Genomic DNA, 24,473 nt, shown 5'->3' with positions numbered 1-24,473 from the left:
GAGCATGTTCCTTCCTTTCCAGTTAGAGACTTGCACAGAAATACCAGTGAAAGGTTTTAGCATTTTGGATTAGAGGTGTGCTAATGTAGTGTGAGAGCAGACAGAAAGTATGTTGGTGGCACTTTTGACAGCTAATTAGCATATATCACTACTGTATTAAGTTTTACACTGTGCTGCATAAAGTTAAGCTCACAAGTGTAGGAGAAAAATGCATTCTCTTCCCTGACCTGTAAACTGCATTGGAAGAATCTTTGCAGGATTATTTAGGTATACTATCAACAATAATGGTATTTATGTGTAATATTTTCACTTTCTTGTGTTTCTATATGCATGGGTAATATATAAAATAAGACAGACTGCTAACATGCTAACAAGAGAAACAAAAAAATCAATTTTGTTTTCAAGTTGGATCTCAGAAGGAGGTTTTCATGGAAATTCGCTTATGGTACATTTATGCCTTTAAGAATCTGCAGCTTTGAATTACAAAAGACAGAAGTAAACCTAAAGGCTTTGATCCTGATACTGTTTTTACACAGCCAGCAAAGATATGCAGTTGTTCCAAGAGACGTCTACTTATTACAGAGTATGTTCAGGTCATAAAAACTCATGCACTTAATTCATAACAGAAAGTACTTAAGGACCTATGTTATTCCACACAAAGGAACAGACTTGCTAGAGAAATTGCAAGTGAAGGTGAGTAAAACTGTGTGAAGTACAGAAGTTTTGAGGACCCTGACATCTTTTATTACAAGGTTTTAATATCACTTAAGTCCTTTATTGGCATAAGTAACCATCGTTCCATGGAGGTCAATTTAAATATTCCAGCATGACCCTTTATTATCACCTCTACTGAAAGAAAAATCTAGACAAAATCTTACAGACCAACAGATCATGGTAGGTTTAAGCTTCAGACCTGTGAGGAACAACGGCAAGCTTCACAATATAACATTTCTTCTCATTGTTTCCAAATCTGTTTGAAAGCCTGATTGATAACATTGTATGAAACAAACCTTCAAGTTACTAAGGTCATTTTTGAGAAAAGATTGCTATCACAGTTGATTTTGTTATTAGTTATACAAGAATATAATGTATATAATATATACTTGTTATCAATTACACTTATTCAGTTATCAATGCAGCTCCTTGTGCCTAAAATGTTGGCTTTTTTTATAGGTGTCATGCACACACAGAGCCAGAAGAAAAGTATTTACAGCACATCTAGCACCCACCCAAAAACATCTATGTAGATAAATAACCACGATCTTAGGTTACAATAGTATGTTAGATTTGACTCAGCCCTAAAATATAGTTTCTCTGGCACTGGAGCTGACAGTAGCTGTGGGGTCAGCCTGCACCTCTCTGAGCACTCCAGATAAAGAGTGAAGAGTATGCATGCACTTGCGAGGAAGAGCTGAAGCAGGCGGGGAAACGCAGCATGCTTCTTTTACAATGCAAATGCGCACCCGCCCTAGCATACACTTGCCAGCAATGTCCTAAGCTTCAGTTCACATAACTACAGTCATGTCAGGAGAAACAGAGAAAAATAAATAAAGTTTAGAAACTGACCTGTTTTTCATTTTCATCCTCCAACCTCAGCCTGTCCTCAATGCAGTTCCTGGCCTGAAGGAATGCCTTCCTCTGAGCCCTTTCTGTCAAAATCCTCACAAAGACCCCATACAAATTTACACTGACAAAAAGGATTGCATTGGCCACGAGCTGTAAGAAAAAAAAGAAAAATAAATTAATATTTTAAAATACATATTTTTATTTTATATTTCTACTCAGTAAAATATATATTCAAACTGAAACAAAACAAAACTGTTTGAAAATTGTGCCTTGCTAGCCATGTCACTGATACCTCTTCCTACAGTGAAACAATTACAGCAGCTACCACAAATTCGGGCAAACAATATTGATAATAGAGAATTTTGCATCTGCTGAAGTTAATTTCTCTTCCAATGATCTGCATCTTATCATTTTTATTCATCATAATTTCTTTGATCAGCCCATTGGCAGATCTGTCCACCTAAGGAGAGCAGTATCCTCAGTATTTGTTCAAAATACCCAGAAAACTGAAATTATTTTCCTATGCCTTCATAAAATAAGGATATTATTGGCCCTTTTTTAATACTTGAAAAGCAAGGCACTGACGACCCTGTGACTGAATCAAAATATATGCCTAGGTACTCCAAGCTTTCATGTTGCATAGTTTGCACTTGGGAAACTGCTTATTTTCCCCTATCTGCACTGTTAGCAACCATACTGAATTTTTTGAGAAATCATCCAAAATATTGTTGATGCCATCCTGCACTAGACCTCTAAGAAGGCACTGAGTCCTTTCAAATGATGGCCCTTGGCACAGACCAAGCCCCACCACAATGCTGTAATCAGGGACCATGAACTACTTTGAAGCTACTTCTACGAACAGTGATTTTATGAGAGACACATAAAAGAACTCAATTGTCCTTCTGTTTTTTTTAATGTTTTTTACAATATGTGATAAAGTTACTTAACTAACCTAAATAACTCAACAGTGGTTTATGCACAACCTCCCTATCTAAGGCAATCCTGTTCATGTTTCTCACCATATCTCCGATGTCTGAAACATGTCTTCAGATTGTAACTTCTGCAACGCAACGTTTATTTAGTAAGGAGGCAATAAGGCCTGTTTACCCAATATATTTTCAGTCCCATCCTCCTCATTAATCATAAGGGTTCATGGGACTCAAAAATTCCAAAAATTCAGAAGTGAGTAGGCACATAAATTGACCAAGAGTGGGCATAATAAGAGTAAAGACATTACAACAAGTAACACAATTGATGTTAAATTTCTATGCACCTAAAATGGCTCAAAAAGACCATATAATTGACATTTATTTCCTAATTCAAGGTATACATTTCAAGCTAGTACATCTCTGTTGTATGATATGCTGGTGTAAATTGGAGATCACTGCTCTTGTGTACACAGTATAGTGAGTCAAGCTGTGCCAACAACACAATCAAATTGTAAGAAAAATAAAACTACTGATGCTGTAGAGAATACTTGCTAACAGGGTGAAGGCTTGATGGTAAAGTCAGTATGCCAACATGGTAAGCAAAGATCCAAAACAGTATCCCTGATGTTTTTGGAGAGACTTTGGAAAATGTTTCACTGTACAAAAATAAAAAGGAATTTTCTGTTGAGTGCAGCTAATGTCAATATATATCTACACTTCTTGTGATCTCAGAATAGTATGGAGAATTGAAAGACTCATTCTGGTTGAGTTCTCCAGATCTTCATGGATTCACAAGTTCTCTCTTACCTTCAAACCTGCTCGTTATTAGTTAACAGGACATAACAACAAATTCCATGCAAACACTTTCACCAGTACAAAATCAAAAGATTACTTGTGACAATAAAAGGAGCTGTGCCTAGCATTAGTGGTTTTTTTCTCCTCAGTTATCCAAAAAGAAACAATTATCTCACAGGAACTTACACCAGTGAATAACAGTGTTACAGCTTCCTCTGGAGACTGGAAAAATGCAGATGCAGGTGTCATGAATCAGATGAATTTTAACCTAACAACCTCATATACCGATTACTTACATGCCACTTCTGATAATAATATACATTGTAAAAATTTGAAGATGAAATGCAATACACCAGCATATTATTTCATAATACAGGCTGAACATAAACAGTCTGCAATTCCTATTCTGCTTTATTTTGCTTGGTCACAGAGAACTGTTTGAGATATATCAATTTTTGCCACAAGATAAAGCCTACTGCAATAAAATGACTGTAGAAATTCCGGTAGAATCCTATTTTTAAAGACATGAATGTGGCCACACTCACCTTATCGCTGCATTTTATCATGCCAAAGTGTAGTGACAACACTGTATTTTAAGTCTAATTCTTAGAAGCACAATGGAATAAAAATAGAAAGGATTTGAAAGGTTATATTCAAAGGCAGTGAAGAGAGCCCACAGAATAAACAGACTTGACCCTGTCAAATACAAACCAGCTGTGAATAACACAGGATGAAACTATCCTTATGTGCTGATATCAGAGTGGCTCAAGACAGAAACAATTACTTCTAGAGACAATAAAAAAAAGTCAACTCCATTTCTGGTTTTCAACTGGAAGCAGTAAAAGACCATATATTGTAACAATCTGCCAGCTGTTCTGAGACTTATCATTACGATTTCACTCAAGCAACAGTGATCACCCGGACTGGGGGTAACCAGTAGGTGGGCTCCTGCCACTTTCAGACTCAGTAGGGTAGGTCATTTTCCAACACGCTTTGAACGGTTTTAAAGATAAAACAGAGGCTTAGCTGTCAGCTCTGGCCTGCAGGGAATCAGCAAAGTGATAAAGTAAAGTAAAAGATTCATAGATTTCAAAATGTGAGAAAAGAAAGTAGGGCAGATTATCTCCTGAGGTAAGAGTTCCTTCCCTCCACAATCCGTTTCTACTTAATTACTATTTTTCCCCCAGTTGCAAACTACATACTACTCTTTCTCTCTATGTTTATCAGATGTGTGCCATTTTCCGGTCCCTTCCATTTTAATACATAAATATGTATCTCTATATCTACACATATACATACATCTATATATATAACTTTCACACATTATGTGCTGTAATTCCATGAAAGAATGTGAGACTTGCTGTTAAAACTAAGGGACTTTAAAAAGATACAGAGGCATTCAGAACTGTTGAAATATCAAGGAATTTAATTTTGTGTTATTCCATTATTTACTATACTACTGCTTAGTAGCAAAAAGAGTGCTCTTCAGGTTTTACCACCACCATAACCATCAAAGGAACAATTTCCTTAATGCAACACAAAGTGATTAAAAGACAATTTTATGCAGCAAATTTTCAAACCATGTTGCTATCTCAATCCATAATGAGATTAAGGATCAGCCAGAACAAAAAAAAATAGGTATCAGGATCATGAAAGACTGTTTCTAAAATTATTTTCTTTTATTTATTGTTGTCACTGAACCTTGTATTGTCCATTCTGCCTATCTACTCTGCTTCAGTATGAACATCCTGAGCTTTAAGTTTCTCTAGTCCTTTGTAGGTTATGCTCCTGTCATTGGATGAATTTTGGCATGATTCCTTGTGTAAGGCTGTTACCAAAGGCAGACTTCCAACATAGAGAGCAAATTCTCGTGGGCTGCCAAGTCAGTGAAGAGGGACTGGGAGCTCCAGCAGTTGTTTCAACCAAATGTCTATCTCTTCTGGTTTTTTCTCCATTAATTTTTTGAGTCTATGTTTTGGAAGGGAACTTGAACTGTGCAATACAGCAACACCCATCAAGGAGTGAGAAATAATTCTAGCAGTAAGACACATGTAACATGCCCATGCATACACAGAGCTTGAGGAGTTCAATTAAAGATTTCATTTTTACTCCCCATATTCACCTCCCACTTCTTGAGCCTCCCTTGGGATTAATTGAGAGACTCTTTGAAGAGTCTTTTGAAACTTTTTTCTCTGTTCCAGATAGGATTTATTCTCCACTTCTTTTTCTTTCTAAGTAAGAATCCTGATATGTGCATTCATGCTTTTTCTCAAACAAATGGTGAAAAATTCTTCTACGTTATTTTTATTTATTGTTTGCCTTTTGAGAGGACTCTGCTATCAGACTATCTGCTAGCAGACTAATTCTGCTATCAGGTTAACCAGTTGAAACCTGCAACTGGTTTTCACTGGGGAGTAGCTTTCTGTTTGTATCACAGAATTGTCTCAGAAAAATGTGGCTATTTCACAGAGGTGTAAATGACTCTTGGATCTGTTGAAAGTGGTATTCGTATGGGCAGATATTGAAATGCTCAACTGAAGTAGACTAAATGAGAAATATAAATTATTAGTGATGGAAACTTCAGGAGACTCCCTCAGAATTTCACTGTACTTTCTAATAGGTGGACCTGTGGTGTGAGTAGGACTGAGAAGGGATTTCAATACTTACCACTCCCAGAATTTCAATTTAGTGGGTAATATCAATATTTGGTTTAATCTGAGAGGCCTGAGTTCTCATGACAACCCATGAAGTAGAATGGAATATGCAGGAATTATGGCCAGCATTTCCAGGTGAAAGTTGAAATTTGCAGAAAAAACAAGATCAGTGCAAATCCTGTATGTCTTAACCTTCAGATACCTGATGAGAGTTATGTTGGGTCTGAATTCTACTTCCAGTTTTCTCTCTTAATTGAATTTTACTGCAAGTAATGTCTGTGCCACTATTGTTGTTCCTGCTATACTGACAACGTAACATTCAGGCATTTTGTCAAAATACTTTGAGATATGGCAATGAAATATATCATGTTAAAATCTGTCTATTGTAAGGGATGTCTCTAAGGAAAAAGTTGTGAACAGCTTACAAAAATGAGTCAGTGCTCCCACCATTAAAATCCTTGAAAAGTAAGGCAAGACTGTACCCTTTATAAAAATCATTGATATAATGAAAAAGAGTTTAAACAAAAGTAGTTTCTTTCTCCTGTTATGGAAAATATTACCATTAGGGCAGTGCTTTAGTTACAGTGCAAGACTGCCTGTTGATCCTGACATGTTTTTTAAGTTTGATAATTCACTTGGCCAACTCACTTCAAAACTTTTTTGAGAATACTTAATTACTACACCTGCTCCCTCTGATTGCTGAAGTGGTGTAACACAGGAGCTGAGAACTTCTCCTCAGGTCCTGACAGTGTCCCAAAAAGCACAGCCTCCTACCAAAGGAGGCAGCTAAACAATTTCTCTCCAAATAATTGTATTCCCATTTAGATTAAATATTCTTCTTTTATTAATTTTTTGTCCCAACTGGCTGGTAGTATATACTAAGGAAATACTGTTCTGCTGTGCTATTCACCATGGTTTGTGCATTTATTCACACCCCTCAGGAATCTACAGAATACTCTAAGAGGAGATTAGTGAGCACTTATTTCAGTGATAATCAGTGCACATACCACTGTTGAGGAAAAGACGAGTAGCACTGGGATATCTATAACCATACAGGTAAAGAGAGACTTTTATGATATCTAGGATGCTAGGTCCACAAACCACAGCCAGTTTTTCTGAAGTGTATGTGCAGAACGTGTTGTATGTATGTATCGCAGAAATCCACTCTGTGATTACATAAGATACCAAATATTTGTTTGACTGAAGTTGCAGAGTGCCGGCATTCTCCTCATCAGTACTCAAGTGTGTGACATGAATCTAGATGTTAATTTCAGTCTCCTATTTTTGAGATACTGTTGTACCTTTATTGGGGAATTTCTGAAAGGAACTCAGAATTCTATCATTTATACCTTTCAAAATAGCAACAAATTAAATCTTTATTTTGATTTAACAAGACGTCTGGATTTTTTGTTTTATTTTGTTGTTTATTTGTTAGAAAGACAGAAAGAGCCATCATAGAACAAATAAACCCTCTGTTCGACTGTATACTGGAAGTGTACTAGTGTACACTTCTGTAACTGGGGAATTTTGCTATGGTTAGCGTTTTTTGGACATTGCAATTGTTCCCAAGCATTATGAATAGCTGCTATCTATCACAAAATACTTGGAATATGTTGCCAAAGCCATTGCAAACAATTTCTATAGAAATTGCAGCCAATATTTTTATTTATTTATGCACATTATTTACTTCACAGAGTCCAGGTGATCAGCCCCTGAAGCCATTCTATATCGATCAGAATTCTACAGCTTTTTTTATATTAGTTAGTATAATACTGTCTCATGCAATTACAGCATAGTACAGTAATCTGTTTTCCAAAATTTGTTTGCATTTGCCATGTGCAACACATGGTTCCTTTCCAGTACTTGTTCCCCCACAAGAATTGACCTGAACATCATTTTTTTTTAAGCTGCAGTAGCTAAATACATGAAGATGATGGTATACACAATCCAAGCTAGTCTGAAACCTTTAGTGGTACCATAGTTGCTAGGTGACTGGACCTTCAGATCTTAAGTGCAATTTTTCTTCATTTGAGTTCTGTGCATGGCTGAGAAACTGCATGTAGCAGCCTCAGTCTGGCGCCTGGCTGCTGCAGACAGGAAGTATTTCTTGTCTGGAGTACTGCTCTTAGACTATAGATGCAAAATGAGGCCACAGCTTCAGTTCAGCAAGGAGAGCCACATTTTCAGATTGCTCGTGTAACAAGCCAGGAGGAAGTCTGTCCAGTCTGAGTGGGACAGCCTCTTTCCATGCTCCCTGATCTCACTGGTGCCTCAGGATCCTGTGGCATGGTCTGGTTATACACATAAGATGTACTCCATAATGTCCTTCTTACAAACCTGGTTTACTGAAGAATGACAGCTATGAGTTGAGCTCCTGCACATTCTGGTAGCTGGTACGTGTTTCCAGCTTTTCACTCAGGTTCTCTCAGTTGGCAGCTTTGGTTTAGTTGTCAAAGTGTTTTCTGTGAAAATTCAAAAGTGCTCTACAAAGCTTTGCCAACAAGCAGGGCTGGGGTGGAGGGCTCATTCTGCTGGCCAGTAATAGAGCTGGTGACAAAACAGGGGTTTTCCAAGTCTGAGCTCTGCTCTCCAGTGGTTCAAGCTTGGTCTTGTCAAGCCTAGAAACTGTGCTACTGGGTATGAGGTACTATTCCCAGGACGACTTATACATGCTGCACAGCACTGTACCATCTATTCGCTGCTGAAATGGTCTCCTGTGCTGTACACAGGCTATTTCTAAAGAGAACTTAAATTTTACTCCTGGAAGGTTGGGTACATAAAACCTAGGAAACTCAACACCTATCCTTAAAACCTCTAAGTGCTTTTTTTGGATTTAGCTTTGCATTATTTTTTAGAGGTCTGGGAGACAGCCATGGATACAAGCAGGTTCCCGAGTCAGTATATGTCAGTATAATCACAAACGTATCACAGATGAGAAAATAAACACGGATTAAGGTCGAGTAGCTGCCCAAATATTACACTGTAATGAACTCATGGTCAGGAAATCATACTCAAATACATTACTGAGGACCCTAGATAGTAAAATCAAGTAATTTTTGGTGACCCAAGCAGTGTCAGTTACACATTTTTCATATCAAGTACAGAACCTCATATTTCTTTTAGGCCACTAAAAAAAGTTTGCACAAAAAATGTCTAGAAGTATACAGAAGTCTCCTAACTAATCATCTCCAAATTAAATTGAATGACTGAGCTGTGAGACCTTGGTTCTCTCTCAAAGCTGAAACACCTGGTCCTTTTCCAGATGAATGAAACCAGACAGATAGAGAGGAAAAAGTGCGTATGCTGTTGCCCTGGCTGTCTGTGCACTGTTAAATGAAAACATGATTGCATTAGGACTAAACTGATCTCGGTTTCCCCTTGCACCAGAAAGATTGCCTGCTAGACCTGACAAATGTCCTCCTGTATCGCTTTTTTTTTTTCGACTCCAGTTGAAGCACTTGGTGAATGATGTCACTTCTGGTCAATTGTCCTGAAAAGATGAAAGTGTTTGCCTTGAGGAAACCATGTTCTATTACACAAAGCCTGGTTACTTTTCTCCTATTGTGCTTTAAAACTTGCAAGAGCTGTCTCTACAGACAATAAGATTTTCACTCTGCAGGGTCATTTAAACTACAGTATCTTCTGTCAGTGTCAGCATTTGAGCGCTTTAATACTGTCAGAGTTGCAAAGGAGCAACTTAAGAAGAGATGGAGAGTGCTAGACATTTTCTTGTTCAACTTTGGAAATTACTTTTGCAATGAGAAACCAGCTACATAGTATGTCACTAATCAACTGATCAAAAAGAAATTGATGGAAGATGTTAAAAAAAAAATTCCAGTCACATTTACACTTCATGGACAGACTCATTAGGAAAACAAGAGAATATACCTCTGTTCAGTGATTGTATTTAACAAATTGTTTTATCAGTCTATTATTTCAAAAGAAGCTGAAAAAAATGTAAAGATTTAGGATCAAAGTACCAAACTCTACTAATTTTCAATTAGTGATCGTAAAAAAGTCAAATTTATTGTTGGAATCTCTGTGTGATAATGATTGAAAATAGTCTGAGTGTGTGAAAAAATGGAGGCATGATTCTGTGGTTGGGAATTTGGGTAGTGTTCCAAACTGATTCATACAAACCTCATTGCTAGATCAGAACCTTGGAAATAACAATACGTTAATTTTGTGAGTAACACAGTGCTTTTAAAGACATATCATGAGGGCACAAGACTAATAAATTCTTGCACTATATGATCTTCTTGTCGTGTGCACATTTTCTGCTTCTGTTTTAATGTAGCATCATTTTAATGAAAAAAAGGATTTGGGAAAAAAAATCACAATATTGTGAATAGCAATCACCTAAAAACACGAAGTTGAACTGCAGAAATAAATCAAAGTATTAACTCACAAACCTTGAGGAGTGTAAGAGATCACAGGATACAAATCAAGTATGGTTTTGGAAGAGGAGGATTAAATGGGAGAAAAGGGAAAACAAAAAAAAGAAAGAAGTAAAATAATGAGAAAAATGGGAACTGAAATATGCCTACTCTGAGCAGAAGAGTAGAAGAATAATAAAGGGGCTAAAATTTCAGATATGATACCAAATCAGTACAATCTTGAAGGCCATGCTATTTTTATTCTTCCTTTTTCTTTGTTTGGTGTTTGAATTTTTTTCCTATTTTAATTTTCATTTTCTGCCTATGTTATATTTTGTTCTTCCACATTAGACAGAGGTTTGGGATATCTTTTATTTCAATGAAAGAGGTAAGTAAAGATTTCGGACTGCTTTTCTTTGAATTGTGAATGAGATACCTTCCTGGGTTTTGGGGTTTTTTAGCTCCTATACCTAACAAAATTCTCAGAAACTCATCCCAGCTTTCATTTCAAGTCCTCCTTCCTATACACTGTCTAGTGGATCTATTTCCTGCTTTGAATGTTGTCATAGGTTGAGATTGGGCCCCCCCGAGAAGCTGGAGGGCTCAGAGGTGATTGGGTGCCAGGACAGTGTTCCCTGGAGAGCCAGTCACTCTCCATGTTGTTCGCTTCTGCTCAAAATCATGTATCACAGCACCGGAAGCTGTTGGCAGTGTAGTCTTGGTTGTTTTGCTGTTGGTATCTGCTGCGTGTAGGTGGACAAGGCCAGGGGGTGGCTGGGCTCCCTCTCTTCCCCTCCAGGGGGGAGAGGGGAGCCCTGTGACCCCCCAGCTCAGCCTTTGGCTAGAGTTAGAGTCAGCACTTGGAGTGTGTGCTGTGAAGGAAGAGATTCACAGCACCTGAGGTAAGAGAAGAGAGGCAGGCTTTGCAGTCAGGCCCTCTTCCCCCTCCCTTTCTCGAGTGAAGCTGTAGAGGGGGGCTTTTCTTTCCCTCCACCGTAAGTGGAAGAGAGGTTCAGCCCTGAAGCTGAGCCAAGTGGATGGGCCGTGGAGGTAGGCCCGGTGCTTGGGATAAGAGTCCCAGGTTAAATTGGAGACGAGCCAAGAGCTCGGGAGCTGCCTGCCGAAGCTGACCGGAGGCAGCTGAGAACTGATGTGGAGGAATGAAGATTCCAGGATGTGGACGCTTGATAAGCTACACTGCAGCAGCCTACAAACCAAGGTGAGACACCGAGAGGGAGAAATCAGCAGCAAAAGAGCAAGCACTCAAAGCTATCTTCTCGGACTTCATGAGGAGGGACTGCAACAAAACTGCTGGAACTTGGTGAGAAGAGGAGCGTTCAGGAGCCCAGAACACTCCCACAGCAAAAGACTGTGTTACATGTCAGCCTTGAAAAGCTGCTCCTGGACTAAAGTTAAAGGAAGGGCTTAAAAGGACTGACTGATAGAAATATAATATATATATATAGTTGCCTTTAGTTTGTATAGTACTTATTTGTGTAGATAAATGTACATACTTCCCCCTTCCCCTACAGAAGCCTCTGGCCTGAAAGTTTCTCTCCAGTGTTGGGATAAATTGTGGGAAGGGGTGGGGGGAAGCCTAAAAATTGGATTTTAGATTTCTAATGTGGCTCAAACTGCCACAATGTCTTGTCAGTTCTGGTTAGCTTAAGATGGCCCATCAAGTTAAGATCATGCAGTCTTAAGATAAATGGTGCTATTTCCATGTACCTCTTATAAAAGATTGCAAACAACAGAATTTTATGCCCTGGAAAAGACAAGAGTGGAATTTAACCAAATTATTGAGAACTCTGAATGTTTCTTCTCCTGCTTCAAAATAAATGAGAAAGGAGAGACAATATGTTAAGCCCCAAAGCAAGCTGTTCACTGGTAACAAAATACTGAAAGTCAGTTGTAACTACTGCAATATGTCAAATTATGTCATATTACGTCTTTCTTAACTGTACAAAAATCCCCTTGTAAGGGTTTGCTGATTGTAATCTTTATTGCTCAAAGAAACAAAGTAATAATAAGTATAGAATAGGGCATGTACTCTACAGAGCTCCTGTATTTTTGACACCTTCTGGTGCAGGCTTTGCATGTTGTCTGCCCCCAAAGCTGCAAAATAAATCCAGGACAGTATCTGACTATGGTTACAACAGCAAACAAAACGCCCAACGGGTCTGGACCTGTAGTTGGAAAGAGGTAGTGGTCAGGATGCCCACACTAGGTGCATTTTGGGAGAGGTTACTTTGGATCAGCTCTAGTTAGCACACTTTCCACTGTAGTTTATGGTCTTAAAAACACAAGACATATTACTAGAACACAGACAAGAGAATCAGGCTTTTTATTTCCTCCACATACCCTTCACTCTTCCCAGTACAGCAAAAAATAGAGATAACTTTTTTGAAGTGATCCGCAGCCCTATAAGTGTCAAAGGACTTGTATCATAAAGACTGCACAGGTAGAGAAAAAGATGACACATCACAGAGGTATGTGTTGAATGATACTAAGTGTAAATGTGTTTAAGAGGAGTTTTGCAGCAACTGCGTCATACTAGTTATATTAATTTTTATGACACTGAAAAGAGTTGTGCATATTAGATTGTTCTAATAAAAAGTTTGCTTTAATGTTATCATTAATAACTATTTTTATGCATGTTTTGAAATGTGGTTAAAAATAATTAAAAAAATAACCTTCTATGTGAAACTCTACAAAAATTTTCTTGGGTGATTGCCCCAATGGTATGAGGAAGTATCCACTGTAGCAGCTTACACATTCTTCTGTGAAAAATCCTAACTTACACAGATTCATTAGTGATAATTCTCCTGCCTTCAGAACTAAATACCAGTGATCTGATCCTCATTCTCTCAATGAAGTCATCTGAAGTACTTCTTAGAAGAACATCAAACACTGCATTGTGGGATACATAAACGTTGAGGTGATAGTGTAAATTCAGTGAAGACTCTTAAAAAATGGAGTGTTGAATTAGTAATTTTGGAACAGGATGAATTCTTGTAAGCAGGATGAACTTCACCAAAATATAAAATTAGTGAAAACAAAACAAAAGAACTGGAGAGTTTTGAGAAGATCACACAATTCAAGACTTCACATCCTTAGCAGGTGATGTAACAAAAAAAATGACTTAAATTAAGGACAGGTGCATGGATAAACAATGAAGCAAATAAAACAATGAAACAAATAGCTTGAACCAATCAAGTCCCACCTAAACAGTGTAGCAAGTAGGTATCAGAACAAATGGGTGTGTGCTTCTATGCTGATACAGAAGGGAGAGCTGTGCTGAATTAAAACCGAGTAAGATATATCATGTCAGAAGGATACAAAAAAGAAAATATTCACTGTATTTCCAAGGTGCAAAATACACAAGAAAAAGAGAACAAAGGTCATAGAAGTGGTGCTATGAATTAAAGGAAGGATGCATTCCAGCCAGGTGATTAATTTAACTGCATCAGGATGTAACAGAATCTCCATGGATTAAAATTTTATACTTATGTAAGGAAACCATATTCATAGGGCAATACTATCACAGCCTGAGGAGGATGGAATGAGGGAATATAGTTCATTCACCTGGCAGCTCTCAGAGAAGGTATTGCCTCAGAATATGAACTAAGGGGATGCTCTTGTCGTTCCCATGCAGACTCAGTAACTGTTGCACTGGGCCATGAAACTAAGGCAAACGTTGAGACTCCATAAATGACTGCTTCTCGAAGCAGCTAAATGGGGAACTAACAGAAAGAGAAGCACTCCTAAATGTTTTTATGACCTAATACTTGGTTCGAAAAGTAACCGTCAATGTACAAGTAAGCACAAAGCACTTAGAGCTACCCTTGTAGGGTAAAACGAAAAAAAAAATCAAAACAAGCAAACCAGAACATCTACAGTAGTTTGATTCCAGACGGAGGAACTATTTTTATTTAAAAGGAACAGGGAATCTCTCTTTTATTGAATTACCAGTGAAACAGATTCTAAAACAAATTCCCAAATGAGGGGGATCAGATTGCCAGGTTCACAGCTGTAGGAATCCAAACGATTCCTGCAAAAATCTGGTGTGCCGTTACCAAACTATTGGTTTTATATTAGGCAAAGTGATAAAAATTGTGAAAAACAACAGAATCTGTAGGAAAAGAAGAGCCAGGTGAAAGGCAATGCAATGCTTTTAGAGGAAAGGTATGCCTGTGAACATGAAGTCTGTCTCAGTAGGTATTTTTATTTAAAAATTTATCTGAACTAACAACAGCAAAAATTGCAGGAACGCTACTTCTGTTCCCTTTTAGGCATCTCCAGCATCTATCAGTATATTTCATTGAGTCCAAATGCCAGCTAAAACTCTAGTCAGAGACCAAATCCACGATGTTCATAGAGAGTTCTGTCAACTTTAGAGATATAACCCTGCTCTTTACATTGAGACATTAACAATTGCCCCAGTGCAATTACTTTGACTCTCTCTAAAAGCCCAAATGCATAGTCTATAATCAGCAGCATAGTCATAGAATCAACTGGGTTGGAAAAGACCTCTGAGATCATCAAGTCCAGCCCTATAATGACCTAAATTCTACCAGTAGTCACTTCACACAATCTGGGTTACTTACATATCTACATAAAAGTCAGAATAATAGCATGCTTTCTGCTTTAGTTCCTTAGGCTTCCACACAATATTCTAAAGACTTAGCTACTACACCTATGTTACTATTGCCAGCCTATCTACATGTCTCTAATATTTTGAAAGTTATTTTAAGCTCTGACTTGTATATGTTGCATTTGCTATATTGCCTTCCTTTGGCATGTTGGGGGGAAAAAAAAAATCCCAAAAAACCAAACACATTCTTTAAAAGAGGCAAATTTTCATTTTGAATAACTAGGCCTATTTTGATAGAATTCACTAAACACAAGAACTGAGATTCAAGTTTTTTAAAGAACTCTAGATAACTTTAATATATATTTGTCAATCATGGCTGGGCTTCGCGAATGAAGATTAGGGAAAGGTCTCTACCCACATTTGACACAAGTGCGTTGGTGGCTAAAAAGGCCGATACGAGACAGGCATGTCCGGTTGCAAAAGGCACAGCAGAAAGACTCCTTAGGTGGTAAATTCTGCAAGGCACGATTCTTTCTGCGTTGTCTTTTCTCCTCAAGAGTGATGCTGCGTGTGTTCTTAAAGGAAACAGCAGTGTTATAGATGGTGTGTCTCCAGACCTCCCGATTGGAGGCCAGAGTAGACCAGTTATGTTAATCAATATGGCCAAGGCTGAGATGTTGTTTCAGGGAGTCCTTGTATCTTCTCTTCGGGGCTCCTCTCTTGTGGCAGCCGGTGGCAAGTTCACCATAAAGCAAGATCTTAGGGAGGCGGTGGTCCTGCATCCTTGAGACGTGTCCTGCCCTACGCAGCTGTGTTCTCAGTAACATGGCCTCAATACTTGTGATTGCTGCTTGTTCTAGAACAGATGTATTGGTTACATAATCTGACTAGTGGATGTTTAAGATTGTACGAAGGCAGCATTGATGGAAATGTTCCAGGAGTTGCAGGTGGTGGCGGTAGATGACCTATGATTCAGATCCATATAAGAGAGTAGACAGCACTATGGCTCTGTAAACACTGATCTTTGTACTTTTCTTCGAGTGTTTATTTCGCCATACTCTTTTATGAAGCTTTCCGAAAGCACTATATGCCTTTGCTAACCTGTTGTCTATCTCTCCGTCAATCTTACCGTCCGAGGAGATCAGGTAATTAAATTGTTGGACTGATTTGAGCACTGATTGGCCAATGGTGATATGGGGATGATGGAAGACTTCCTGAGGTGCCGGTTGATAGAGAACTTCTGTTTTCTTTAAACTGACTTCCAGCCCAAAAAGCTCAGTAGTGTCTGCAAAGCAGGATGTTAAATGCTGCAGAGCTGCTTCTGTGTGGGCGACAAGGGCTGCGTCATCAGCATAAAGCAGCTCCCGGACAAGATGGTTTAAGGTCTTAGTGTGGGCCTTCAGTCACCTGAGGTTGAAAAGGCTTCCATCAGTATGGTATCGAATGTAGATACCATCCTGACCATCGAGGTCTGCAGTGGCCCTTTGGAACATCATGCTGAAAAAGATTGTGAATACGGTTGGTTTGAGAACACAGCCTTGTTTCACACCATTAGTTATTAGAAAGGGTTCAGAAAGTGCATTGCCATAACTGACTTGGCCGTGCTGATCCTCATGGAGTGAGATGATCATTTTGAGGAACTTGGGAACAACCTAAACATTCCAAAATCTGCCATAGACCTTTTCTGCTCACAGTATCGAAAGCCTTGGTGAGGTCAATAAAGGTTACATAGAGACCTTTGTTCTGTTCCCTACACTTCTCTTGCAGTTGTCTGAGAACAAATACCATGTCTGTGGTGCTCCTGTTGGCTCTGAAACCACATTGGCTTTCAGGTAGAATTCCTTCTGCTATAGCGGGTATTAGTCTGTTCAAGAGTATTCTTGCCAGGATTTTGCCAGCAATGGAGAGGAGAGTAATACCACGGTAATACGAACAGTCTGATTTAATTCCTTTCTTCTTATACAAAGTGATGATGACTGCATCACGAAGGTCTGATGGGAGTTTACCTAGTTCTCAACAGCATAGTAAGAACTCATGAAATTTAGCACGGAGTGCAAGGCCCCCATGTTTCCAGACTTCAGGTGCAATTCCATCAACCCCAGCTGCCTTGCCAATTTTCACCTGCTGTATGGCCTTAAGGGTTTCTCCTAAAGTAGGGGCAGTATCCAATTCATACTTCACTGGTTGTTGTGTGATGGACTGAATTGCTGTGTCTTGGACTACACGGTTGGTACTGAAAAGAGTCTGAAAGTGTTCAGACCATCGATTCAGAATGGAGGTTTCATCTGTAAGAAGAGTTTGACCATCAGTGCTGAGTAGAGGACTTTGGACTTGGTATGTAGGCCCATATGCTGTTTTCAGGGCTTCATAGAAACCTCTGTGATCACCGCACAATTGTGTTTTTTCAGCTAGACTGATCCAGCCCTTGTTCTGGATGTCATGGAGTTTCTGTTGGAGTTTGCTGCTTGTAATACGAAAGGCTGTTTTTCTTGTGTGAAAGGATGGCAGTGCAAGGTGTGCTTGGTAGGCGGTTCTCTTCTTCCTCAACAACTCCTGGATCTCTTGATTGTTTTCATCAAACCCGTCCTTGTTCTTCTTGAGGGAGAACCCTAAGGCTTCTTCAGAGGACTGCTGAATGCTGTTTTTAATATGGTGCCAGAGTGTTACAGGAGAGGTATCTGTAGTCCACCACACCCATGTGATGCCCAGCGCAGAATGCCAAACGGACCATCAACTGGTGCACTGTAAACTTAACCTCATTCTTAAATTCAAATCTAAAAGGGGCAGTATCCCAAGGAGGAGACTCCAAGTTAACAATCTCCAATCAGCCACAGCGAGACACAAATTCCAGGCTAATCTTCAAACTAGGCTAGATAACCATTCCTCAGATATATTTGTAATTGTGTTAAGATTATATAAATTATATACAATAACATCCTTACAGACCTGTGCTAATAGGGACAGTGAGTGAGACATTTTTCCACTGTAAGACACTGTGTAATGAGCTCAGTGTAGAAAATACACCAAATAATTACATTTTTGCCAGCCCAAATTATCCCCATAAGTTCAGTTGATTATAGGAATCTTCCAGCTGTTAAGCAACTACTGTGTTTCACCTCAAGTAGCAGCTTTTCAGCAATGCACTAAGCAAAATAATTTCTCTAAGTCTTACAATGCTTTCGAATGGACCAATATATCTAGCTCATCACCTGTATAATTACACAATTAATGAAACCTAGCTATTGCTGCCTCCAGTAATACAACATTATGCATCAACTATTCATGGTTGCTGTCCTTTGAGGGACTGGTAAGGATTGTCATCGGTTATCCGGGTTTTTTTAGTAAGCAGTGAATGCATAATCTGGCATGGCACTTTGAGTAATAAAGGCATGACTACTGATAGAAGTAGGATACTATAAGTGGATCAATAATTTGATCTAGCAATGCAACATTTTAACAAAAAACAAATTGGTTTGTTTAGTGAGTTAGACTTCTTTGCACAATTCAAATAGAGAACCAGTCACCAACACCCTTCAAAGGTCATAAGGTTGACCAGTGCTTGGACGTTTCCTGAGCCCAGCACAGTCTGCAAAAACAACACCATCTGAGCTCTGAAAAACTCTTTATCCACAGAAGTGCAGTATCTCTATTTGAGAGACTTGAAACTCTCTCTTCAGCGAGTTTATCCCTCCAGGTGCAATATTGTGCTGCTGTAGCTGTATTGCTTCTGGTTTCAGTATTTGAACAGATTCTTTAAGCTCTGCACTATGTCCTCATTAGTGCTGCTACACACGCATTAAATGGAGACTGTGGTGGGGGGAGAGCACCAAGGCAGCTTGGGCCAGCTGAAGCAGATGCTACTTTCTGCTGACTCTTTTTCCAGTCCTGTGTCAGCAGTCACAAGTTTAACTGGCTCTGAGAACTCACCTGGCCAAAAATAACCCCTTATATACAAACAATCTTATTTTTCAAAATTCTGCCCCTTGAGAGATCACATGCTTTTTCAACAGTAAGCAACATGAGAATCACCACTGCATGGAAACATGTTCCAACTAAACAAAATTAGTTAAGCAAGATGCCACAGATATTGTTATTAAGTCATAAAATGTTGGTCCTGGTTATTTCCACAGGGAGGCAGGTGACAATTATGCAGGTACTGACTTTAAAGATGCTTAGTGCATTTAGTTACAGTGGCAAAAGAAAATCGAAAAGGAACTTCAAAAGTCAAGTTAAATAAACAGTACAGGTACAAAATAGTAAGGTGGAGTGAATACTTTGCTAAGCCTCAGCTCTGTCAAGAACATCCACCTCAGGAGAATAGTCCATTCTAATTCTAAACCTGGCAGTGATTTCTTAGACATCTGGTCCCCCAACAGCACAGGTCTCATGCATGCTTCCCATGTAGAAACAGGTATGGCAGGCAAATATCTCCAGCCCCCAGACAGAAACCAACTGTGGACTAAGTAAAGTTGGTACTGTGGACTAAGTACAGTAACTGTCTACTGCTACTGTGTAGTCTGTGAAGTGGGAAAGTTTTAGATCCACTGCACTGGATCCACATTCTGAAAGGTTCTAAACACTCTCCTGAAAAATCCTAAATATGCAGGAATGGAAAACAGTTAACTATAAGGAGAAAAAGCAAACTGTATCAGAGCTATAGTCTGAAGGCTGCAGTAGAAAGCTTTGGGAAATTCCACAGAACTAAGAGTATAAGAGAGAAAAGCTAAGTATTTCCTTAAAAACAGGTAGGTGTTTCTGGGAAGAAAGCTGAGAGAAGGAACATTAGGTTTTCAGTCTGTTGGGGTTTTTTTGGGTTTTTTTTCGTGAGGGTGTTTTATCCCCAGCTGAAAACAGAGGGAATTCCATTACTGGATTTCAGGGAAGAATATGGCTGGGCCCAAATAGAAATAAATCTATGAGGTAATATTTTACTTTTTTCATGAAAGTTCTAAATATTTCATTCTATTATTGTAAACTATATGCATATAAAGTGTGGTCGGAACAGAGAGATTTCTCTGAACAATTTTTCCTGCACCCTGTAGGCCTTGCTTGCCATGATTTTAGAAGTGACAAGCAGTGTATTGTTTATACTTATCGACTGTGTGAAAATACGCGATGTTTATACTTGTTAGCTGTGTGTCTAGTTATATGGTTTAAGAACATAGTATGTTTGTAGTAAGAAAGCCTTGAGAAACTGGAGATAATGAAACACCTGCAGATTTTGGAAAGCCCCTAAAGGCAGATTGATTTGGAAGGGCTTGGCATGCCAAGAGTGATTTCAGGTCACGTGGACGGAACATCAGGTCCAATGAACTGGAGACATTAGACGCATGCACAGACTGAGCTATCCAATCACTTTGTTGTGAGCATGTACCCTGAATAAACTGAACTGTATAAAAGTTAACTGAATTAAATAATAAATTGGACATTGCTTTGATCACATTGATCGTTTGCTTTGTCTCTGTACCTCCTCATCGACAATAAAGTGCCTTCCTAATAATGGTAGGCTATACTATAATATTCATGATGATGTTTACAGGTTCAGTGAAAATACAGTAAAAGCTCTTAAATTACAGACGCAAGTATTGGAAGGCTTTCATCAAGTCCGCAGTCATGAAGCCACAAGTAAAAAATACAGTTACAAACAAAGAAATGTTCCTGTCCATGCTCTAAGCATAGATAGACAGACAAGCAGTAGACAGCCTGCCTATTTCTAAGACCTAAAAGACAGACGGACAAGAATGATACTGCCAGTTAGCTCGTGTTCATTTGAAAAATCCAATCACATAACTAAAATCCAAGATCCAAAGATCAACCATCCAATATAGACGATGAAAACAGTATTGGTATGAGCCGCCTAGGAAAGAAGGCAAGTCAGCCATCCCTTTCTGGAACTGACAGAAACAAACAGACCAGCTAACCGCAGTGCCTGCTGACAGGGGCCAAATCACCACAGAGATCACATAAAGAGTTAAAAAGTGAAACAGTCAAACCCAGAGTTCCCAGATGAAGTAATTCTTCACAAAAGATCAAAGCTCAAAATCAAATTTTTTAGCAGTTGCTGAAGGTTATGACTATCATGCAGTATTTTGATGACATTTTTTTATTTAAATAAGCACCCCAGGAGAGGAGTACAAAAATCAAATGTCTCTTGCAAAGAGACACAGTTCCGATTCAGCAATATTTAATTCAACTGCTGCGCAACTTTTATTAAAAAACATCACAAACCCTTCACTTTTTCCCACAGCTCCAGCTTTCTTTCTCAAACAGCAGGCAAACCTGCTGAGGAATTCAGATGTATTGTAAATAGAGCCTGGCTTGGAATCATTAAGAAAGCTAATGTCAGGTCCACCAACTCTGGCATTAAATACACAAGCTATTATTCTTTCATATGCAGTTAGAAGTAGTTGATGCAGCCTAGGACAAAATATCACCAGGTATACATGCAAGAACTTTGTGGTTTTGCCTTTATCAAATACATGAGTATTCATTTGACTCCTTTGAGACAGGACACAGTTTCTGCACCCTGGCTTCCAAGAAGGATGCAGGCATCACTGCCCTGATGATAAGACTGAATGAATCTAGCAGATCAGGTGATAGGTTTTCTCTATTGCACAGCCCCTGCTCAGCAGTTCGAGGAGTGAGAAAAAACAAATCGAACCAAACTACTGGTGGAACAGACTGAGCCAGAGAGAGCCAGGCAGAGGACTCTTGAGGCTCTCAAAAGCAATCACTGGGAATAGTGGCATGTCATGCTCTGCACATTAAGTTGGAATAATAATATACGGAAAAACATAAGGTGTCTTCTATTCCTATCACCTAAAAGAGAAGCCATTTACAGAGTAACAAGATATGGGACAGGGACTTTGGCTGACCTGCAAGTAGTGGCTGATGCACACCTGGTAGCTATACACATCCCCTCTATGTGTATCACTGCACAGAGAGGTGTGAGATGCTACCTCTGAAAAAAACAAGTGGTTTCATAGTGTTTTCTATAGCCAACCTGACGTTTTCACCATGGAGATATTTTATGCATATATACAAATATATAATAGAATCATGAAATGCCACTGTGATAAACTACATTGCAAAGGACCAAGACCAACACCAGAAAGAGATCAGGGAGAAAGAAACGAGGTTAGCCCTGTAACCCTGTCAAGAGATTAGAAATAGCACAGTGGGAAATCCATAGGAGAGCAAACCCCTTTCATCCCATACAGTTATCCCTTGTTACATAGTTGGTTTTGGCTATCTCCTTTCAAGCTGTGAAGGCCTAGATACTTCTCTGCAGAAATTAGAAGTTTGCCTGGGTATACCATGTTAATTAATAATTCTGAGTTATCTAAAATGCAAATTAGACTGCCAGATATGTTCCACTAATGATCCTTTTCAAGTCGGAACAGCATTTTCAGAAAAATTATTTCCTCACAAATATAGGTCAATGACTGTATTTCACTGATTAGATAAGGGGAATATCTTAACCTACTTAAAAGAGTTTAAATTTAAACTTATTTCCTAAATCATCCACTGCAAAGTGATATATTTGTGTGATTCTGTGATCTGTGTATATTTAGATATGTTTTTATATACATATATATATATGTTTATATGTTCCTAATTCCAGTTTAGCATGACATCCCAAATATTATCACACAATCAAAACATATAAAATATAAGAAATCAATACAATAGCCCTTGTTTACTTTTATTTACTTCTCATTACAATTCAACCCAAATTTTCATGCTGCCCTGCCATATTGCCCACTCTCACTTCTTGTAGCCAAGGTTTCACAAGTGAGACAGAGATGTTTATGCATTCATACAAAATACACCTTGACATGCTTTATTTGTTTTTCTAATTAAGTCCTTAGCCAACCCTTGCAGCAATATGAACACATGTAACATGTTCCTGTGAGTGCACATCATGATCCTCTGTTTCTGCAAATTACTCCCACCTTCCTGGAAACATATATGCAAAGTTCTCACCTCCCAAGTGCAAATGGTATTAATTATCAGAAAGGATCTATACGTTTAATATAGGGATTTAACATTTTTATCAACATGCTTCTTATAAAGCATTAATTAAAAAAAGGTGAAATAAGGACAGTGTTTGCAAAGCTAGAAACAGAAGAAATGCAAACTTTTGTGCAATTCTGATTTAAACATTTACTCAAAGATATACCCATTGCCAAGTGATTAATGATGTACTTATCATTAAATAAGGTCCAATTCTTATACAGCAGCCATCCATTCACTCCAATGAACCATGACTCTACTCACAAGTTCTACCCTTGTTTCTCTGACATTAGAAACCAGGATGTGACTAGTCAGGATGAAAATAGAAGCATTGCAGAGTTGTCTACAGTAGACTACCTAGTTTGAGTTTGTTGCACTTGGTGTTGGCCCTTCCAAGGATTTCTGAATTAGAACAGAATGAAATTCACAGTGCAAAAACCTAAGTTCACAGCATGTCAAAAGTGTTAACTGGTTTAGTAGTCCTTGAAGCTGAACCACTGCAGGGCGCAGACAATATCTTCCCCACCACTCACATCCCATCTCAGGAGCAGTAATTACTGTGGTGAGTAACCTGCCACCACAGATCTGACCATAGAATGCTAGACTCATAAGATGCACTGGGCTGAAAGGGACCCAACTTGCAGTAGGCAGGGACGATGTTGTTCAGAGCCCCATTCAACTTGAACACTTCCAGGGATGGGAGATTTTCTTAATTTTGGCCTGGGAAGGGCTATTTTTTTGCCATAGTCGGGGGGGGGTGTGTGGCTGAGGGGGCATGGTCAGGACCCAGATGTTTTGTGATACAAATTGGTGTCATTGCCAGAGACAGGGTAAAGGAATTCTCACTTGCTTCAGTGGAGAAGGGTGTTTCTTCAGGTAGGTAAAACGGTCTGATATTGTTTTATTTTAGGTAAAAATTGTTTTTTTGTATTATACCTTTTATTATTAATATGGTTGCTGTTACTGTTCGTTTTAACTCATTGCTGTTTACAGCAAATTGTTCTTATCTCAACTTGTGATATCTGCCTTTTGTGCCTCACATTGGAGGTGGGGAGAGAAGTGGTTCGTGTTCTTTTTAGTGGGAGTGCTAAATTGGGGAATATCATTCCCAAACCGACAGGCATCAACAAGTTCTCTGTGCAATCTTCTTCCAGTGCCTCACCACCCTCACAGTAAAGAATTTCTTCCTCACATCTAATCTAAACCTACCCTCTTTCAGTTTAAAACCATTTCTCCTTTTCCTGTGACTACATGCCCTCTCTCTATCTTTCTGGCAGGCTCCCTTCAGGTACAGGAAGGCAGTAATTAGGTAACCTCAAAGCCTTTTCTTCTCTAGACTGAACAATTCCAATTCTCTCCGCCTTCCCTCATAGGAAAGGTGTTCCATCCCTCTAATCATCTTGATGGCCCTCCTCCAGACTCACTACAATAGGCCAATGTCCTTCTTGTATTGGGGACCACAGAGCTGGATGCTGTAATGTAGGTGGGGTCTAACAAGGGCAACATAGAGGGACAGAATCCCCTCCCTCAAACTGCTGGTCAC

At 38.9% G+C, this 24,473-nt stretch overlaps 1 protein-coding gene across 1 annotated transcript in view; it reads right to left on the bottom strand.

The window, feature by feature from the left end:
- Nucleotides 1–24,473, bottom strand: part of ADCY1 (adenylate cyclase 1) — a 157,707-nt gene that overhangs the window by 107,394 nt on the left and 25,840 nt on the right. Inside the window, 1 exon segment of the mRNA XM_032707353.1 lies at nucleotides 1,567–1,716. Within this exon segment, the coding sequence (XP_032563244.1) occupies nucleotides 1,567–1,716 (150 nt within the window).

The sequence above is a fragment of the Chiroxiphia lanceolata genome, chromosome 1, assembly GCF_009829145.1.
Source record: "Chiroxiphia lanceolata isolate bChiLan1 chromosome 1, bChiLan1.pri, whole genome shotgun sequence".
Lineage (NCBI taxonomy): Eukaryota > Metazoa > Chordata > Aves > Passeriformes > Pipridae > Chiroxiphia > Chiroxiphia lanceolata.
This window is presented reverse-complemented; position numbering and strand designations above follow the sequence as displayed.